Raw genomic sequence first — 20,017 nt, forward strand, 5'->3', positions numbered from 1 at the left:
ATACTTCATGCAAACCACATTTCTCCAGGCCTGTCCTAATCAGCTTACTCAGTATCACTAGATCCAATGCTGCTCCTCCAGCAGAGCACACAAAAGTAGGAGAGACCAGAGATGCCATGGCTTAGTTAGGAGACTGTTTGCTTCAAGGCCACTAGAGGGTGCTGCCATAAAACTACAATAAATGAATTGACCTTTTGACCTGCTCACACTCTTTTATGCAAAACCCTGCTGATGACACACACACACACACACACACACACACACAGATTCTAGGTCTGACCAACCGTGGGCAAAAAGATGACAGTCAATAAAATTCTAAAATTTTATTTATAAACACAATGAATAGTAGTTAAAAGTCCAGTGTCCCATTTAGGTACAAAGTAAAAACACACAGTCCAAGGCCAGAGCCAGCTATGCCACAAAGCCAGTTGCACTCCACACGTTGTTCACTTCAACAGGGGTAGCAATTGTCCTCTGAGACCCACCACCCTGTAAGTAGAAAGCCTGCACAGAGCGACAAAATAAGACAATTCACTATATAATTCACAGCCCATCCATCCCAAACATATCAGATCATTAGAGGTTTTGTCACATTACATACCTGCACTGAGAGACAAAATAACACAGCAGTGTTTGTAATGTGGGCTATAAGTAGACTAGCATATCAGTGCAATCAATTACACCTGCCTCCAATTAGTCCAGCCCTTTTACAGTCATTGACTGGGTGAGAAAACACGAGCAAATCAACCCAAGAGACAAGCAGGAAGACTCTCTGAAGGCTCCTGTGGCTGCACAGGCAGTCTTACAATTACGAGGTTGGAGAGTTGTTGTTTCAAAATGTTCACACTGATTTCACATGCTCATTAACTCACAACCAGCTGACCATATATATTTCTGCTGCTGAGCTGCTTTTTGATGGAGATTTTCTGAATTTATTTTGCTACCATAAGAGCAGACTCCATGCTGAAAGCATGTGCACTGTCACTTGCAATGAGTGGCACTAATGACGCTAAATTTAATTACAGGTCATGGACAGCCTTCATAAATGCTCATATTACTCACCCACACTGAATTCCAGCACAGGTTCATCTGGGTCCTGACTATTTCCTGCAAAGTAACACAAACGTCATCAGAACATTAAGTCAGAGAAACAACATTTGGAGCTTTTGTACATGATAAATTATACTGCAGTAGTAAAACAAAGTCAAGCAGCAGTACATTTATTAAAATCACCTTCAGCTGTAATATTTAAACTGATTTAGTGTCAATTTAGATTATGTTTAGATTAAAATGAAACTAGTACCCTTGTAATGTCTTTTTAAATTAGAGGTAAATATTTGTATATTTTTTACATAATATAATTATATTTACTGGATTTTCTCTCTATTGTAGTTTAGTATTATAGTTATTACTTGTTTTTTATTGACTTGTCTTGTTTTTACAATGATTTGCTCTGAATGCAGCCTTTAAAGAAAAGACTATCTGTTCAGTAACTATCCATCAGACTGGGTCCATGTTACCAGCCAAATGGGTAATAATTAAAGTAAGTTTTGAATTACGTATATTTGGGTGTTTAGGTGACACTTTTGCAAAAAAAAAAATATATAATTAGGTTTAAAAGAACTAAACATGTATGTATTTAAAAACAATAAGTGTGTTAGAATTACTACAGCAACAGGTTGTAGCTCACTGTACTATTTTTGAGCACAACTTTGGTGCTTTTGCCTCATTTTTAAATCAGTGATCCCAGTAGCACAGTCTAAGCAGAGACCTCAGTGCTTGGCAAACAATCAATAGAATCAATATAATTATTAAAAAGAAACAAAATAAATGCCAACCATATAAAAAAAAACATAAACTTAAGGAAAAAACTAAACTTGATTTTGTGTCTTTAGGCTATTGTTAACAGCAAGCATGAGGTTAGTGCATATGTATTATTATTGGAAAGGTTACTGCAAAGAAAAAAAGGTTGAACCAGGAGGGGGCGATATTGCTCTTCTTACCATGAGTTACATGCAGGCTATTACTTACCATGTCACTCACATTTATTTCACAAAACAGCTGAACCCACTTAATTCGATTTAATTGTATTTATGCAGAGCTGAATCACAACAACAGTCTCCTCGAGGTGGTATAGATTGTAAGGTAGAAAGTCTACAATTAAAAAGAAAAAACCTCAATACAGTGGGAAGGAACAACTCACTTTTAACAGGAAGCACCCTCTGGCAGAACCACGGTCAGGGAGGGGCGGCCCGCTGCGACCCTTTGGGGATGAGGAGACGAAAAAGGGGACAAAAGACACACTGTGGACGAGAGCCAGAGATGAACAAGAACTAATTATTGAATGCAGAGAGGTGTATAAACACATGGTGGGAATCCCCCAGCAGGGTAGTCCCAGGGTAACTAAGGGAGGATTCATGGTCACCTGATTCAGCCCTAGCTATATGCGTTGGCAAAAAGGTAACTTTGAAACTTAATCTTAAAAGTAGAGATAGTGTCCGTCTCCTGCATTCAAACTGGGAGCTGGTTCCACAGAAGGATGATCCCCTTCTACTTCTAAATATCCTAAAAACCACAAGGAAGCCCACAGTCTGAGAGCAAACTATCAAACTACGAGGTCTTTAAAATAAGATGATTATTCAAGACCTCATGTGTGATGGGAAGGATTCTGAATTTGATGCTGGACCCACAAATCATAAAAGAGAAACACTAACTCACACACACCAGAAAGTGCCAAGAATTATAATTATATGTAATTTAGTTTTGCGTTCCTTTATAATGCTTTCAACTATACAAATAAGACACTTCATGGGGGCGCCTGAGCCTTGTAGACACAACAAATACTGAACAAACCTCATGCGCCCTGTTGTTGACAAAACGATAAAAATGAATGTGTACTTCTGTCTTATTTAGGTCATTTTTGTAGTTTTTGTAGACAGACTACTGTAATTTCTCAATAAAATGTCGCTTATTATCGCTCACTCTCAAGAACAAAAACGTGAGTAATTTCCCAGTAGCTCACCATATTTGGGATCTTCTAACATCCACACTTCATGTTTAAACGGTGGTGCGGAGGCGGTGTACCGTCGCAGGCCGGATGTAGCATTCAGCGCGGTGTGCCTTTTTTTCAGTTGCTAAGCAACAGATTTGTCCCGCCCCTTTCGTTATGACGGGGCGGGCCAGTCCTTTGACTGGTGACGTTACAAAGAAACGTCAGGTGACGTTACAAAGAAACCTTAAACCGACCTTTTATATAGACCTGGCTGTTCAGTTGAAACGCATTCACACAGCGGGACAGCAGCGCTTTAAACGTTCAAACACGGAGTTTAACACAAAACAACATTTTAGACATAAAAAACAAAAAAGTGAAATGGCAAGCTCGAACTGTAACACAATGACAAATGATGAAACAGTTCAGACCAATGGGGATAATTCTACAGTACATGCTTTGGTATCCCTCTTGGATAACTTGTTCAGTAGTTTTTCGAACAAGCAGTTGGAAGCGCTTACCTCAGGCTATCCGGATTGCTTCACTGCTAAGCGGCTTGTAGGTTTTGTAGAGGACGTAATGGACCTGTGTGAACAGTCAGTAGCAGTATCACCACTGAGGTCTTCCCAGAACTCCCCTGTACATGAAAACTGTTCTGTCCACACCACTACTGGCAAAACGGTTTTGTCACGTGTGAAATTTTTGGACGATTCTGCTGAGCAGGAGTTTGATACAGCACAGAATATAGATGCTAACAGCCAAGAAACAGCTAACACAGAAGAAAGCTGTCAAAATGCTGACCAACACAGTGCTGCAAAAGCAGAAAACAATCCAATTCCAGATCCCCAGCAGCAGAAATCCTGTGTTGAACATGAAGCCAGCATCCCACCGTTAACAAACGTAAGTCAAACGGAGTCATATAAAAAGATACAGCATCACAGATCTTCTGTAGACTGTGAGCCACCTGAAAAAACCTTAGACTTTGAAAGATGGTTAGAGACATTAATTCAGGCTGTGCTTTCAAAGCTTGGTAAACTTTTAAAGTGCCCTCATTCTCACCAAAAACGTTTGTTGGATCTACTCTTGGACAAATTCAAGGGGATGGATTTGCATTTAGACCGAAAAGTGCAGAATTATTTTGACTGCATTGCTAATGCGATTTTCACTGATATTTGTGACAAATTACATGAATTGTCACTAATATCATTGGAAATGGGGAGGAGTGGGGAGGAGGATTCAATGAATTTAATGGAACAACCAATATTTAATATCATAACTACTTCAGTATTCCAAGAACACCTGTTGGCAGTAACAGTTACTGATAGACTGGAATCATATGAAAAGAAAGAAAGATGCAGACTTTCAGTGGAAATCTTTGTGGAAGGACTGATTTCCCAGGTTTCAAAAAAATCAGGCACAGTCTTCAGCATTGAAAGTGCTGAAGCTATCTCCAACCGGCTTACCATGAAAATCTGGACTGAAATCAGGGCCAGATACGACAAAATCCCACCAGAGAAGTTCAAGAAACTCAGCGAGAGGGTTTACAAATCCCTCTGTAAAAGATGGAAGCATGCAGCGGTTATGGTGACAATCTTGCAATTAAACTTCCAAGATCTTGATGAAGATATTGTTAAAACTTTCAAAAGAAAGATATTCCCAGAACCAAGTTGCATATCTAAGTGCTTCTCATCGGTGCGTGCATTTTTTGGGAGGTGTAAGGGAAGAAACAAAGTTTCCACTTTATAGTGACATCGTGATATCAACAGCAAAATATTTTCTAAAACTCACTGGACACTTTAAATGAGCTAGTTTTACATTTAGATCAGATCAAGTCATTTTTGAAATCCCCAGGAATGGTCGCGGCAGATGGCCACCCCGCCCTGAGCCTGGTTCTGTCGAAGGTTTCTTCCTCTTAAAAGGGAGTTTTTCCTTCCCACTGTCGCCTCGTGCTTGCTCAGAGGGGTTTGTTCTTTTGGGGTTTTCTTTTTAATACTGTAAGTTGTTACCTTACAGTGTGAAGCACCTTGAAAACACCATTGTTTCCTTTGGTGCTATACAGATTGAAGTGACTTGCACTGATAACATAACTAAGCTGGGACTTTAATTTAACATCAATAAAATTATAAAAATATTACATCTTGATTTCTGCTTGTTTTCATTGTCTGTGACTTAATGAATACAAATGTGTAATTTAACAGATTCTTTCTTTATGTTAGTCTGACCGGTGATTCCACGTTGGCCTTAGGTGTTGGCGCGGATACGCTGCAGCCCCTGAGCCATTAATGGCCCAGCACACTACAGTAAAAAACAAAACAACAGCCATCTGTCCAACTAGGAAAGGAAAATAATAAACTGCCTCCTTGGAGGCAACCTGACTCAAAACAGTTGCAGTCCAACTCAGACCGACTGCAATCACTCTCAGGCAGATTGATGAAGATCTGCAAATAACTGTTGTCTAATTTATAAACGCAGACAGATTGCCAACACGTCTGTTCACAATAGAGGACTGTACTTACATGGTTGCAAACTGGTTATCTTGCTTATATGAAAACATTGCTTTGGAGCAATGAAACTCAAACACATTCATTTTTAAAATGCTTCAAAATGAAATTTTGAAGCATTTGGCTTTATGCTTTGAAAGTGCCGTTGTGAGTGGGAGTGTGAAATCCTTACTTGATGTGTTCCCTTTGCCTTTACTGTTTTCAGTTTTATCAGTTTTCAGTTTTATTTGTCATATGCAAGTTAGCACAGGGTCAACATTGCAATGAAATGTGTTTGACGAGCAGCAGTCACTCAGCAGCATGGTACAGTAGAAGAAAATATAATAAAATATAATAAAATAAAATAAAAAATAGAAAAATAGTAAAGAGCAAAATATTTGAAAGACGTGGTAAAAGAGAAAAGATGACTAAATATATATATATGTATCTATAAATATATGTACACTAGTGATTAAATAAGAAAATCTTGAAAAGAAATATGACGGGAGGTCAGATGGGATATTGCACAGGAATGAGCAGCAGAAAATTACAGTATTACTCAGACTTTTAATAGTCATATTGTCAGTTTTGGCCGACGGTCATGGGTCACTTCCACTAAAATAGCACGAGACTGGAGTAAAATGTACTTTATTAATGAGAACACATGGTGATACAGCAAAGAATCCAACCCTTCTGAAAAGCAAATGGCTTCCTGTTATACTCTACCTGATTCAGGTGAGCATCTGGAATAGACCAAGTCTGGGGGTCAGCAAACCAAAGGGAAACAAAACCCTCCCCATAAGAAAACCACTACAATATAACCAACACGATATAACACATCATAGACATATGAAGATTTGTAACAAGTCCTATAAATAACTCCATAACATATAAACTTCAGTCTCTTCTATATACATTAAAACAGCGGTCCCCAACCTTTTTTGCGCCACGGACCGGTTTATGCCCGACAATATTTTCACGGACCGGCCTTTAAGGTGTCACAGATAAATACAACAAAATAAAACTAGTACCGATACCGGAAAAAAAGAAGATTTATTCATAACACACGTGAAAGACCCAGGAAAACAGAGTTAACGATAAAAACGATAACAAAATAACGATAAAAAACGATAAAAACTCTGAAAACCATACATTTCACACACCTTAACCACAGTTAGGTTTCAGCCCTCGCTGACTCAGAACAAAGTAAGACAATCAGAGTTCGATTGGTTTTTACTTGTGCAGGGGAAGCCTGGTCGGATTCTCAGAGTTGCAAGCTCTACACCCAAACTCAGACAACTCCAACTCCAGCCTCCACTCGCAGCCTTTTATTGAATGAAAACAGTTACACAACCGCCCATTGTAAACCCCATATGTTGTGTGGTAAAAGCTAAGGCACTGTGTGTGTGTGTGTGTGTGTGTGTGTGTGTGTGTGTGTGTGTGTGTGTGTGTGTGTGTGTGTGTGTGTGTGTGTATGTGTGTCTGTATACGTGACTTCCTGCTTACAAACGTTTTAACCGCATCTCTAGTCATAAAAGGGTCATCTCCCCTCAACCTCGTATATGGCTTAACCTCTCTAACAGTCCACCATTTACATGGTGAGCCCATAAAGGGCAGGAAGTGAACATTCCTTACCAAATAAGGAAACCAGAATCTTACATAGATTGTGCCTGCAGTTGAAAACTATAGCTAGTAACATCCCCAACATCCTACATGTGGGGGAGGAACAGAAAATATCTGAACATACAGTTCAAGACAAGGTCCAAGCACAATAATGACAACTTTTAACAAAATCACTCCAACACACACTCCCCTAGCCTGGCACATTGGTTTTCTCCAGGAGCTCATAAGCAGGTGATTGAGCTGCTTTTACTCTTTACAAAGTGAGTACTGTTAACACTTCTCTTTTTACATATACAACTAATTTAGGTTACAGACAAATGATTAAATGTGAACAGCTCTAACACAGGTTCTTTTCCTGACACAGGTAGGATGGCCAGTCCCCCTGTCTCTTCACCTTTAACGAGTCACTTAATTAACAACCCAAAAAGCCTAATAAAGAATCACAATCAACCAGTGTGTGTTTTTCTTCATTACGGTTTTTAAATACAAATCAGTCAGTCAATTAATAAAAATACAAGTAAGGGTAATGGAACCCCTGGTCTCCATTACACACATAAATACCATAAAGACACTAAGTCGTAGAGCTCTGAACTCCTTGCTTCTATGATATTTACACTTCTTCTTGGCCTTCTCCTTCACTCTGAGTCACTCCAGGATAAACGCATCAGCTCAGACATACAATAATTAAAATATGTGTAGGTGACCGTTTGGCAGAAGACGATGTCGAGGCGGTACTGCAGTGACACGTCCGTGGCTATCGTCGGGGCGGTGTCCTGCATCAGAAGGAAGTCAATAGACTTCTTGGCTTTGTTGCTCATCATGGCGCTGTAGTCCGTGGGCGTGGCCTGCAAAAAGTGTAAATAAACCATCAGAGACCAAACACAAATATGCCTTCCAACCACTAGTTTAGACAACATCTTGCAAAGAGTGTGTATTTCAGAGTGCAGTTGTTTTTAAATTTGACAGAAACAGAAATAAAGACGGAAGAGAAGGACAACAGGGAAAGCAGAAGCACCGACACACTGAAATCTTTTAGGGTCAAGCTCCAGAACTAGCCACAAATCCTGCTGGAAAGAACCTAAAAATACTTAAAAATACTTGCAGAGATCGAATGGAGCCGTTAACTCAAAAGCCTGGTGTCAGGCATGTTCTTTAATAAATAAGAAACGAGCTGATATGTTACAGACCCCAGTCTTTACGTAAAGAAAAAGCTGACATTTAGAGCGGTCTCGCAGCAGATTTTAAAACAGTGACACTGATTTGTGGGGTTTTTGGGCAAAAATTTGAACCTTTTTGTTTTATCCATGTCCTTGAACACAGCTCGTGACTTGGGCGCTTTCATATGTACCGATTCATTTAGGTTTGTGCACTGAGGCCAGATTTAGGTATTAAAAACGAGTCAGTCATAACACTTCTTACATTAGTTAAAAAGCTGAGCTTACACTAAACCAACATTTAAATTTCCCCTTGTGGGACTAATAAAGGTATATCATATCATATCATATCATATCATATCATATCATTACTAAAGTATTGCTGCAACATTGTAAAGACAAAGATGACACACAGACCAGACATAAAACACTGAACACTTTTTAAAGACGAGTCATTTAAGAGTATTTTCTCATAGAATAAAGTCGGCTGATATGGTGAAGGAAAAATCTGCTCACGAATCCTCCAACTTCTTAAAAGTAAGGAGTGACCTGAGCTGGAAATCAACATGAGAGGGATGACTCAAGAAGAAGAAGAAGCAACAAGAAAAGAAAAACAGAGTTCAGAGTGTAGTTAAGATATCAAGCTGTATCCACAATGTGTGCCAAGAAACTAAGCTTGTCTGTTGTCATGCTAAAGAAATAAAAAATCTGGAATCAGAAAACAGCCAATAACTGCTGATCAACTCACCCACTCCTCTTCGTGCCAGTCCACGTGCAGTGACGACTGGCTGTTGTGACCGCTGTACTTTGCTCTCAGCGTATCCTGGTCATTGCGGAGCACTACTTGTTCAGACTCAGCGGAAGGAGAAGCTTTGGTTGCGATGTACTCGTACTGCGTTCAGGGCCTAAATAGCTGAAGCTAGCAGCTTGCAGCCGCACACTGCCACCAGCTGACGGGTCTGAAAGGAAGAGGGTATGAATGAAATATGAAGCGTCCCCACGTAACGTCAAACACTTTTAGTACCTTGTCAACCAGACTGGCGAGCGTCCACTCCAGTCCGCTGGCCGATTGGTCTTTGGCAGCTTGAGACAGCCTCTCTGCGTAATAGCTGACCTGAGTCTTCAGCGTGTTGACGTAGGCGATGATCTCTTTGGCTCGGACAGTGTCCTGGGGTATGTGGATGATGACTGAGCTGGAGAGGGCACTACTGCAGGGAACAAAGACACACCGACACATCTGTATCCGAGCTGGGACTGAGGACACTCACCAGCCACTTTATTAGGTACATGTGTTCAAAAGCTTGTGGCAGCAATTTAGTGCATTTAGTCAAATAAAGACAATAGAGTGGCCTGCAGGTGTATATTTTTGTAATGTTTCTGTCTTATGCCTGAAATATGCTTCAGCAGGAAATATACGCTGTAACTGGAAACAACAGCATGATGGACCGGTTTAGTGTTAAGAGGTGTTACATCTGAAGTTAGAACGTAAATTTCCTGCAGAAATCTAAATCAAGCTTCAGAGGTACTGTTCCAAAAATATAGGGAGGGACGTTACCCACCAGATGTAAAAACAAACACTGTCTGCATGCACATGCCTGCTCTCAATGAGCCTAATCGTGGCTGCAAGTCACCGGGCCGTTTAACCTGCAGTTAATTGCAAAGGTAAGAAGTACATGGAAATACTGTTAAATGCTGTTGCTGAGGACGTGAATTTAAATTGTTACTCAATGCTGATACTTTATGTAGCTTTCTTACAGTATTTTCCAGATTCCGGTAATAAACAGAGTCAGATTTAGGGAGACTAGTCTTCTTCTTCTGGCATTTAAGGCTGAACGGGGAGTTGTGGTATAAAAACGTATAGTTTTGTAAAGTTGGCACAGTTGCTCAAATTAGCCAAGCATGATCGACCTTTTTAATCCCCAACCTGCTGGCAGAAATGTCCACCTATTAAAAAACACATATCTCTCTTCAGAACTATGACGCCTAAATAAAAAAACCTTAGTTTATATGGTGAAAAATTATTTGAGAGAATCTTGAAGAGCTGCTGCTCCTCCACATCGAAAGGAGCCAGATGAGGTGGTTCGGGCAACTGACAAGGATGCCCCCTGGATACCTCCTGGGCGAGGTTTTCCGGGCAGACCCAGGACACGCTGGAGAGATTATATCTCTCGGCTGGCCTGGGAACGCCTTGGTGTTCCCCCGGATAAGCTGGAGGAGGTGGCTGGGGAGAGAGAGGTCTGGGCTTCTCTGCTTGGGCTGCTGCCCCCGCGACCCGGCTCCGGATAAAGTGGAAGAAAGTGGATGGATGAATGAATCTTGAAAATGAACAAGTCTTCCAGTACAGAGTAAAATGTGAGAGTGAAAATATTGCGTGTACTTAAAACCCCTGGAGGATCTTGGGTCGATTTGTGGCTATTTTCAAATTTTGATTACATGCCATTTGCACAGTGTTGAATGGACTATAGCCAAATTCTCCAAAAAAAAAGTTTGATATGATTTTATTTCAAAATTCAAGTCTGACTTCCTTCAATTAGCTTCAGTGGCTAAGCTACAGACAAACTTACACTATTGTGCTTAGTGGTCGATTTGTGCCCCATTGAAACCCATTATAAACGCTATTTTTCACTGCAAATTAATTACGGTCAAAGGGATCGTTGATGTTTAGCGTTCATTTGTAATTCAGTTGTAATTTTTTTATTTGTCCACCGGGTGGCGCCCTTGCTCCACATTTGACCCCGGGCTGGAAAACAGCGGGCTGCTTAGATAGACCTGCGGGAAATGAAGCCTCATTTCCGGCGTGCAGCAGCGGCTTCGCCCGCTGATCAGGCGGGACAATTTTTTGGTCCCTAGGACCGTGAGAGGGTGCTTTTTTTTTTTTTTTTTTAGTCAACAGGAAATGACGTATTTGTTGTCACGTGGTATCGGGCGTGTGTGCTGGAAAAACGGGTCCCCGGTGATCGTGCCCCGGTAACAATGGCGTGTCCAGCGGGGTGGCCTGGGGGGGCACAGGCCACCCCCCAAACCAGACTGGCCACCCCAGGTGCCACCCCAAAGGCAAAACAATAAAATTCAATCAAATATCAAATGTCCGATTATGTTTTCACGGTGACGCTCAGATATCCGAGTGTAAGTGAATGCAGCATCGCTTCTGCGCTATGCGCATCACGTTAGCAAAGGTAGGAGAGCCAAGCGCGAAAGACGGCACTGCAGGAAACAATTTTTCGGTGAAAGAAAATGAGGACAGAATAAATGTCCCGGTAAGTAATATCAAGTTTGTTGAGTTTAGTAAACTTCGGTGAAATTAGAATACCAAGGAAAAAAATAACACTTAAAGAATTATTGCAGCTGTGGAATATTTCAGACAGTATGCTACTGAGGGCAGCTAACATAAGAGTTATGCGTTATAAGATATAATCTAAGTCGTAACATTGCTGTATGGAGCTGCAGATTTGGTTGCAGGTTAACATAGCTGGACTGGCCATCGGGCATACCGGGCATATCCCCAGTGACTTATTTTTTATTTTTTTTGTAATGGCATGAACAATGAGAGGTGGTGGATTGGCCAGATGCAGGTCGATGTGTAGAAATAACTCCGTTGTTTGGTGGTGGCTATGACGGGGCTTCCACAGAGGCAACAGGTGGATGAGGGAAGGGGAGGCAGGAGGAGAGACCCGAAGCAGCCACCAGTCCGAGTGTCAGGTGAACTGAACTTCAGGTAAGAAGTTATGACCTGCAGTCTATCTGTGTCAGATATAAACCAAGTTTAGGTGGAGTTTATTTTCATGTTGCTGACTTTTTACTGTCAGTTGCAATAACTCATACTGCGTTCTAGCCAGTTTGACGGAGTTTTTATACAGCTGGGTGGGTGCTATGATGTTACTGATAGTGAACTTTATTTTATTCATAAGGTTAGTAGAGTTGCCAACGGCTCCTTAAAAAAATGGAATGGTCCCTCATTCAGAGAAAATATTACACGTTTGGTATTGAGCTGAGAAGAGACGCAGTTTGTCCCGGACTTTAGCTAGAATGGAAAAAAGACACAAAGCTGGATTTATTCTGTCTTTATGCTGCACAGCTGCCTCTTCTCTCATTCTCTCCCCCTCCCTCTCCTGTTGCTACTTCAATCATGAAACTGATCAATGATCAGCTGATCGGCTTTTCTCTCTTGTTTATCGCCCACTTTGCGCCAGAAAGAGGAAACCAGCAGATGTTGCGCTAAACAACAGCAGCACGTTTAAGCTTGATCGGCTGTTGTTAGAATGTATTTAATATTAATTTCTAGTATCAGCTGATGTTTGCTGGAGCCACAGCTGTAAAGCTGCTGGTCATGATGTCTCTTTAGATATGTGGTGAGAGGGAAACATGAAGATGAAACCAGGAGATGTCCTTACTGAACCATCAGAGCTGAACAGGTGATGGAGAAACAGGTTTACCTTTTAGGTGACATGAATGAGTTGAAGGGAAGTTATGAACTGTTTCTGAGAGACAAATAACACCAGGATCCTTTTTTATGTAGCAGACAGCTGGTAACTGTGCAGGGGCGGGTCTAGCAAAGTTTTGCCAGGGGGCCAGGTAGGGCATTAACAGGGAAAGGTGGGCACAAAGAAATACTTTTCTTTCTTATTCTCATTTAAAATACCTAGTTTTTATTAAATAATTATCTAAATCTTACAACCAAAGTTTTTATCTGACGTAAAATGTATAGAAATCATACATATACCAACAAGACTGTACATCACTGTCACAACAGGGTTTGTTTTCAGTCAAAGTCTTTATGGCTTTACTACCTGGTGGGTCGGTCTGTAGTAAAAATGCCCAATTTTTTTGTCCCAGTCCAGCCCTGCAGGTTAATACTGGCAGTGTCACCATGCCAGCTGACTGTATTTTATCATCAGCCAGTGTTGTTCTTTATCAATATTACCAAAGTTTACGATAAGGCAGCATAGAAAGTATTTACTTGCTTTCAGGTTTCATTCAAATGTTAGTCTTTTCAGTTGTTTCCCCACTTTTTTCCTGTTTCAAAATCAAACACCAGTTTGTGAGAAGATTATCTTCTTTTTTTAACAGGCAGATAAAGTTTTGCATTGGCATTGGCTAATTTGTCAATTGTTTGTTACAAATGTTCGTATTTTAATTTTCAAAAATGTTTTTGCCCAAAACATATGTGCACTATATGTCAGTAAAAATACTATGCAAATATTGTTGTCCTTGACTGCTGAGTAAACACTGACAAAGCACTGATTGTATCTCTTGTACTTTATCAACGCAGTATCTAAAAACTTTGCACCGTAGTGGTTAAAATCTCATTCTAATAAGAGTTAAAAGTGCATTTGGTTATTAGGTTTATAGGATTATTGAATTATGGTTAAGGGTTGGTAGAATTTTTTTTTAAAACATTATCTGCCAATTAAATCTGCCACCCTTCTCCAAATCTGTGCCCCTACCTGGCCCCCCCAACAAAAATTTTCTAGACACGCCACTGTACACAGATGGTCTGAATTTGTGAAGCGAGTGGTATCGCATTTATCGAAGTCGGCTCCTCGTTGTTTTTTCTAAGCCACGATTAGGCTCATTGAGAGCAGGCATGTGCATGCAGACAGTGTTTGTTTTTACATCTGGTGGGTAACGTCCCTCCCTATATTTTTGGAACAGTACCTCTGAAGCTTGATTTAGATTTCTGCAGGAAATTTACGTTCTAACTTCAGATGTAACACCTCTTAACACTAAACCGGTCCATCATGCTGTTGTTTCCAGTTACAGCGTATATTTCCTGCTGAAGCATATTTCAGGCATAAGACAGAAACATTACAAAAATATACACCTGCAGGCCACTCTATTGTCTTTATTTGACTAAATGCACTAAATTGCTGCCACAAGCTTTTGAACACATGTACCTAATAAAGTGGCTGGTGAGTGTCCTCAGTCCCAGCTCGGATACAGATGTGTCGGTGTGTCTTTGTTCCCTGCAGTAGTGCCCTCTCCAGCTCAGTCATCATCCACATACCCCAGGACACTGTCCGAGCCAAAGAGATCATCGCCTACGTCAACACGCTGAAGACTCAGGTCAGCTATTACGCAGAGAGGCTGTCTCAAGCTGCCAAAGACCAATCGGCCAGCGGACTGGAGTGGACGCTCGCCAGTCTGGTTGACAAGGTACTAAAAGTGTTTGACGTTACGTGGGGACGCTTCATATTTCATTCATACCCTCTTCCTTTCAGACCCGTCAGCTGGTAGCAGTGTGCGGCTGCAAGCTGCTAGCTTCAGCTATTTAGGCCCTGAACGCAGTACGAGTACATCGCAACCAAAGCTTCTCCTTCCGCTGAGTCTGAACAAGTAGTGCTCCGCAATGACCAGGATACGCTGAGAGCAAAGTACAGCGGTCACAACAGCCAGTCGTCACTGCACGTGGACTGGCACGAAGAGGAGTGGGTGAGTTGATCAGCAGTTATTGGCTGTTTTCTGATTCCAGATTTTTTTATTTCTTTAGCATGACAACAGACAAGCTTAGTTTCTTGGCACACATTGTGGATACAGCTTGATATCTTAACTACACTCTGAACTCTGTTTTTCTTTTCTTGTTGCTTCTTCTTCTTCTTGAGTCATCCCTCTCATGTTGATTTCCAGCTCAGGTCACTCCTTACTTTTAAGAAGTTGGAGGATTCGTGAGCAGATTTTTCCTTCACCATATCAGCCGACTTTATTCTATGAGAAAATACTCTTAAATGACTCGTCTTTAAAAAGTGTTCAGTGTTTTATGTCTGGTCTGTGTGTCATCTTTGTCTTTACAATGTTGCAGCAATACTTTAGTAATGATATGATATGATATGATATGATATGATATGATATACCTTTATTAGTCCCACAAGGGGAAATTTAAATGTTGGTTTAGTGTAAGCTCAGCTTTTTAACTAATGTAAGAAGTGTTATGACTGACTCGTTTTTAATACCTAAATCTGGCCTCAGTGCACAAACCTAAATGAATCGGTACATATGAAAGCGCCCAAGTCACGAGCTGTGTTCAAGGACATGGAAAAAACAAAAAGGTTCAAATTTTTGCCCAAAAACCCCACAAATCAGTGTCACTGTTGTAAAATCTGCTGCGAGACCGCTCTAAATGTCAGCTTTTTCTTTACGTAAAGACTGAGGTCTGTAACATATCAGCTCGTTTCTTATTTATTAAAGAACATGCCTGACACCAGGCTTTTGAGTTAACGGCTCCATTCGATCTCTGCAAGTATTTTTAAGTATTTTTAGGTTCTTTCCAGCAGGATTTGTGGCTAGTTCTGGAGCTTGACCCTAAAAGATTTCAGTGTGTCGGTGCTTCTGCTTTCCCTGTTGTCCTTCTCTTCCGTCTTTATTTCTGTTTCTGTCAAATTTAAAAACAACTGCACTCTGAAATACACACTCTTTGCAAGATGTTGTCTAAACTAGTGGTTGGAAGGCATATTTGTGTTTGGTCTCTGATGGTTTATTTACACTTTTTGCAGGCCACGCCCACGGACTACAGCGCCATGATGAGCAACAAAGCCAAGAAGTCTATTGACTTCCTTCTGATGCAGGACACCGCCCCGACGATAGCCACGGACGTGTCACTGCAGTACCGCCTCGACATCGTCTTCTGCCAAACGGTCACCTACACATATTTTAATTATTGTATGTCTGAGCTGATGCGTTTATCCTGGAGTGACTCAGAGTGAAGGAGAAGGCCAAGAAGAAGTGTAAATATCATAGAAGCAAGGAGTTCAGAGCTCTACGACTTAGTGTCTTTATGGTATTTATGTGTGTAATGGAGACCAGGGGTTCCATTACCCTTACTTGTATTTTTATTAATTGACTGACTGATTTGTATTTAAAAACCGTAATGAAGAAAAACACACACTGGTTGATTGTGATTCTTTATTAGGCTTTTTGGGTTGTTAATTAAGTGACTCGTTAAAGGTGAAGAGACAGGGGGACTGGCCATCCTACCTGTGTCAGGAAAAGAACCTGTGTTAGAGCTGTTCACATTTAATCATTTGTCTGTAACCTAAATTAGTTGTATATGTAAAAAGAGAAGTGTTAACAGTACTCACTTTGTAAAGAGTAAAAGCAGCTCAATCACCTGCTTATGAGCTCCTGGAGAAAACCAATGTGCCAGGCTAGGGGAGTGTGTTGGAGTGATTTTGTTAAAAGTTGTCATTATTGTGCTTGGACCTTGTCTTGAACTGTATGTTCAGATATTTTCTGTTCCTCCCCCACATGTAGGATGTTGGGGATGTTACTAGCTATAGTTTTCAACTGCAGGCACAATCTATATAAGATTCTGGTTTCCTTATTTGGTAAGGAGTGTTCACTTCCTGCCCTTTATGGGCTCACCATGTAAATGGTGGACTGTTAGAGAGGTTAAGCCATATACGAGGTTGAGGGGAGATGACCCTTTTATGACTAGAGATGCGGTTAAAACGTTTGTAAGCAGGAAGTCACGTATACAGACACACATACACTCTCTCTCACTCACACACACACACACACACACACACACACACACACACACACACACACACACACACACACACACACACACACACAGTGCCTTAGCTTTTACCACACAACATATGGGGTTTACAATGGGCGGTTGTGTAACTGTTTTCATTCAATAAAAGGCTGCGAGTGGAGGCTGGAGTTGGAGTTGTCTGAGTTTGGGTGTAGAGCTTGCAACTCTGAGAATCCGACCAGGCTTCCCCTGCACAAGTAAAAACCAATCGAACTCTGATTGTCTTACTTTGTTCTGAGTCAACGAGGGCTGAAACCTAACTGTGGTTAAGGTGTTTTAATGCAGCGGTCCCCAACCGCCGGGCCACGGACCGTCGTTTGGTCGAGAGATGAGGCTCGGGTGTGAAATGTATGGTTTTCAGAGTTTTTATCGTTTTTGATCGTTATTTTGTTATCGTTTTTATCGTTAACTCTGTTTTCCTGGGTCTTTCACGTGTGTTATGAATAAATCTTCTTTTTTTCCGGTATCGGTACTAGTTTTATTTTGTTGTATTTATCTGTGACACCTTAAAGGCCGGTCCGTGAAAATATTGTCGGGCATAAACCGGTCCGTGGCGCAAAAAAGGTTGGGGACCGCTGTTTTAATGTATATAGAAGAGACTGAAGTTTATATGTTATGGAGTTATTTATAGGACTTGTTACAAATCTTCATATGTCTATGATGTGTTATATCGTGTTGGTTATATTGTAGTGGTTTTCTTATGGGGAGGGTTTTGTTTCCCTTTGGTTTGCTGACCCCCAGACTTGGTCTATTCCAGATGCTCACCTGAATCAGGTAGAGTATAACAGGAAGCCATTTGCTTTTCAGAAGGGTTGGATTCTTTGCTGTATCACCATGTGTTCTCATTAATAAAGTACATTTTACTCCAGTCTCGTGCTATTTTAGTGGAAGTGACCCATGACCGTCGGCCAAAACTGACAATATGACTATTAAAAGTCTGAGTAATACTGTAATTTTCTGCTGCTCATTCCTGTGCAATATCCCATCTGACCTCCCGTCATATTTCTTTTCAAGATTTTCTTATTTAATCACTAGTGTACATATATTTATAGATACATATATATATATTTAGTCATCTTTTCTCTTTTACCACGTCTTTCAAATATTTTGCTCTTTACTATTTTTCTATTTTTTATTTTATTTTATTATATTTTATTATATTTTCTTCTACTGTACCATGCTGCTGAGTGACTGCTGCTCGTCAAACACATTTCATTGCAATGTTGACCCTGTGCTAACTTGCATATGACAAATAAAACTGAAAACTGATAAAACTGAAAACAGTAAAGGCAAAGGGAACACATCAAGTAAGGATTTCACACTCCCACTCACAACGGCACTTTCAAAGCATAAAGCCAAATGCTTCAAAATTTCATTTTGAAGCATTTTAAAAATGAATGTGTTTGAGTTTCATTGCTCCAAAGCAATGTTTTCATATAAGCAAGATAACAACCAGTTTGCAACCATGTAAGTACAGTCCTCTATTGTGAACAGACGTGTTGGCAATCTGTCTGCGTTTATAAATTAGACAACAGTTATTTGCAGATCTTCATCAATCTGCCTGAGAGTGATTGCAGTCGGTCTGAGTTGGACTGCAACTGTTTTGAGTCAGGTTGCCTCCAAGGAGGCAGTTTATTATTTTCCTTTCCTAGTTGGACAGATGGCTGTTGTTTTGTTTTTTACTGTAGTGTGCTGGGCCATTAATGGCTCAGGGGCTGCAGCGTATCCGCGCCAACACCTAAGGCCAACGTGGAGTCACCGGTCAGACTAACATAAAGAAAGAATCTGTTAAATTACACATTTGTATTCATTAAGTCACAGACAATGAAAACAAGCAGAAATCAAGATGTAATATTTTTATAATTTTATTGATGTTAAATTAAAGTCCCAGCTTAGTTATGTTATCAGTGCAAGTCACTTCAATCTGTATAGCACCAAAGGAAACAATGGTGTTTTCAAGGTGCTTCACACTGTAAGGTAACAACTTACAGTATTAAAAAGAAAACCCCAAAAGAACAAACCCCTCTGAGCAAGCACGAGGCGACAGTGGGAAGGAAAAACTCCCTTTTAAGAGGAAGAAACCTTCGACAGAACCAGGCTCAGGGCGGGGTGGCCATCTGCCGCGACCATTCCTGGGGATTTCAAAAATGACTTGATCTGATCTAAATGTAAAACTAGCTCATTTAAAGTGTCCAGTGAGTTTTAGAAAATATTTTGCTGTTGATATCACGACGTCACTATAAAGTGGAAACTTTGTTTCTTCCCTTACACCTCCCAAAAAATGCACGCACCGATGAGAAGCACTTAGATATGCAACTTGGTTCTGGGAATATCTTTCTTTTGAAAGTTTTAACAATATCTTCATCAAGATCTTGGAAGTTTAATTGCAAGATTGTCACCATAACCGCTGCATGCTTCCATCTTTTACAGAGGGATTTGTAAACCCTCTCGCTGAGTTTCTTGAACTTCTCTGGTGGGATTTTGTCGTATCTGGCCCTGATTTCAGTCCAGATTTTCATGGTAAGCCGGTTGGAGATAGCTTCAGCACTTTCAATGCTGAAGACTGTGCCTGATTTTTTTGAAACCTGGGAAATCAGTCCTTCCACAAAGATTTCCACTGAAAGTCTGCATCTTTCTTTCTTTTCATATGATTCCAGTCTATCAGTAACTGTTACTGCCAACAGGTGTTCTTGGAATACTGAAGTAGTTATGATATTAAATATTGGTTGTTCCATTAAATTCATTGAATCCTCCTCCCCACTCCTCCCCATTTCCAATGATATTAGTGACAATTTATGTAATTTGTCACAAATATCAGTGAAAATCGCATTAGCAATGCAGTCAAAATAATTCTGCACTTTTCGGTCTAAATGCAAATCCATCCCCTTGAATTTGTCCAAGAGTAGATCCAACAAACGTTTTTGGTGAGAATGAGGGCACTTTAAAAGTTTACCAAGCTTTGAAAGCACAGCCTGAATTAATGTCTCTAACCATCTTTCAAAGTCTAAGGTTTTTTCAGGTGGCTCACAGTCTACAGAAGATCTGTGATGCTGTATCTTTTTATATGACTCCGTTTGACTTACGTTTGTTAACGGTGGGATGCTGGCTTCATGTTCAACACAGGATTTCTGCTGCTGGGGATCTGGAATTGGATTGTTTTCTGCTTTTGCAGCACTGTGTTGGTCAGCATTTTGACAGCTTTCTTCTGTGTTAGCTGTTTCTTGGCTGTTAGCATCTA

General features: G+C 40.6%; 2 protein-coding genes across 2 annotated transcripts; one reads left to right on the plus strand and one right to left on the minus strand.

Moving 5' to 3' along the window:
* Window positions 1–308: 308 nt before the first annotated feature.
* Window positions 309–9,939, minus strand: LOC146558267 (inositol polyphosphate-4-phosphatase type I A-like). The gene is made up of 5 exons (XM_085248238.1): window positions 9,271–9,939; window positions 8,995–9,205; window positions 3,023–7,937; window positions 1,063–1,107; window positions 309–489 (listed from the first exon to the last, which is right to left on the minus strand). Exons 1-2 carry the CDS (start codon window positions 9,481–9,483, stop codon window positions 9,152–9,154), a joined length of 267 nt encoding a protein of 88 aa, XP_085104364.1. The 5' UTR covers window positions 9,484–9,939; the 3' UTR covers window positions 309–489; window positions 1,063–1,107; window positions 3,023–7,937; window positions 8,995–9,151.
* Window positions 9,940–10,652: 713 nt separating this feature from the next.
* On the plus strand, window positions 10,653–16,547 carry LOC146558268 (inositol polyphosphate-4-phosphatase type I A-like). The gene is made up of 5 exons (XM_085248239.1): window positions 10,653–11,503; window positions 11,876–11,961; window positions 14,216–14,399; window positions 14,465–14,675; window positions 15,734–16,547. The coding sequence occupies exons 1-4, from the start codon at window positions 11,381–11,383 to the stop codon at window positions 14,516–14,518; spliced, it is 447 nt and encodes a 148-aa protein (XP_085104365.1). The 5' UTR covers window positions 10,653–11,380; the 3' UTR covers window positions 14,519–14,675; window positions 15,734–16,547.
* The last annotated feature ends 3,470 nt before the right edge of the window (window positions 16,548–20,017 follow it).

Source organism: Mchenga conophoros, linkage group LG15 (genome assembly GCF_057382185.1).
Source record: "Mchenga conophoros isolate Kocher_MC1m ecotype Shallow Benthic linkage group LG15, M_conophoros_male_GT1.1, whole genome shotgun sequence".
Lineage (NCBI taxonomy): Eukaryota > Metazoa > Chordata > Actinopteri > Cichliformes > Cichlidae > Mchenga > Mchenga conophoros.

Excerpts from the sequence above, each read along its gene's own strand:
- LOC146558267 (XM_085248238.1), bottom strand. The coding sequence starts at position 9,483 with ATGTGTCGGTGTGTCTTTGTTCCCTGCAGTAGTGCCCTCTCCAGCTCA. Across the intron at positions 9,206-9,270 it reads TCGCCAGTCTGGTTGACAAG|ACCCGTCAGCTGGTGGCAGT; the intron begins GTACTAAAAGTG and ends TCTTCCTTTCAG.
- LOC146558268 (XM_085248239.1), top strand. The coding sequence starts at position 11,381 with ATGCAGCATCGCTTCTGCGCTATGCGCATCACGTTAGCAAAGGTAGGA. Across the intron at positions 11,504-11,875 it reads AGGACAGAATAAATGTCCCG|AGGCAACAGGTGGATGAGGG; the intron begins GTAAGTAATATC and ends GGGCTTCCACAG. Across the intron at positions 14,400-14,464 it reads TCGCCAGTCTGGTTGACAAG|ACCCGTCAGCTGGTAGCAGT; the intron begins GTACTAAAAGTG and ends TCTTCCTTTCAG.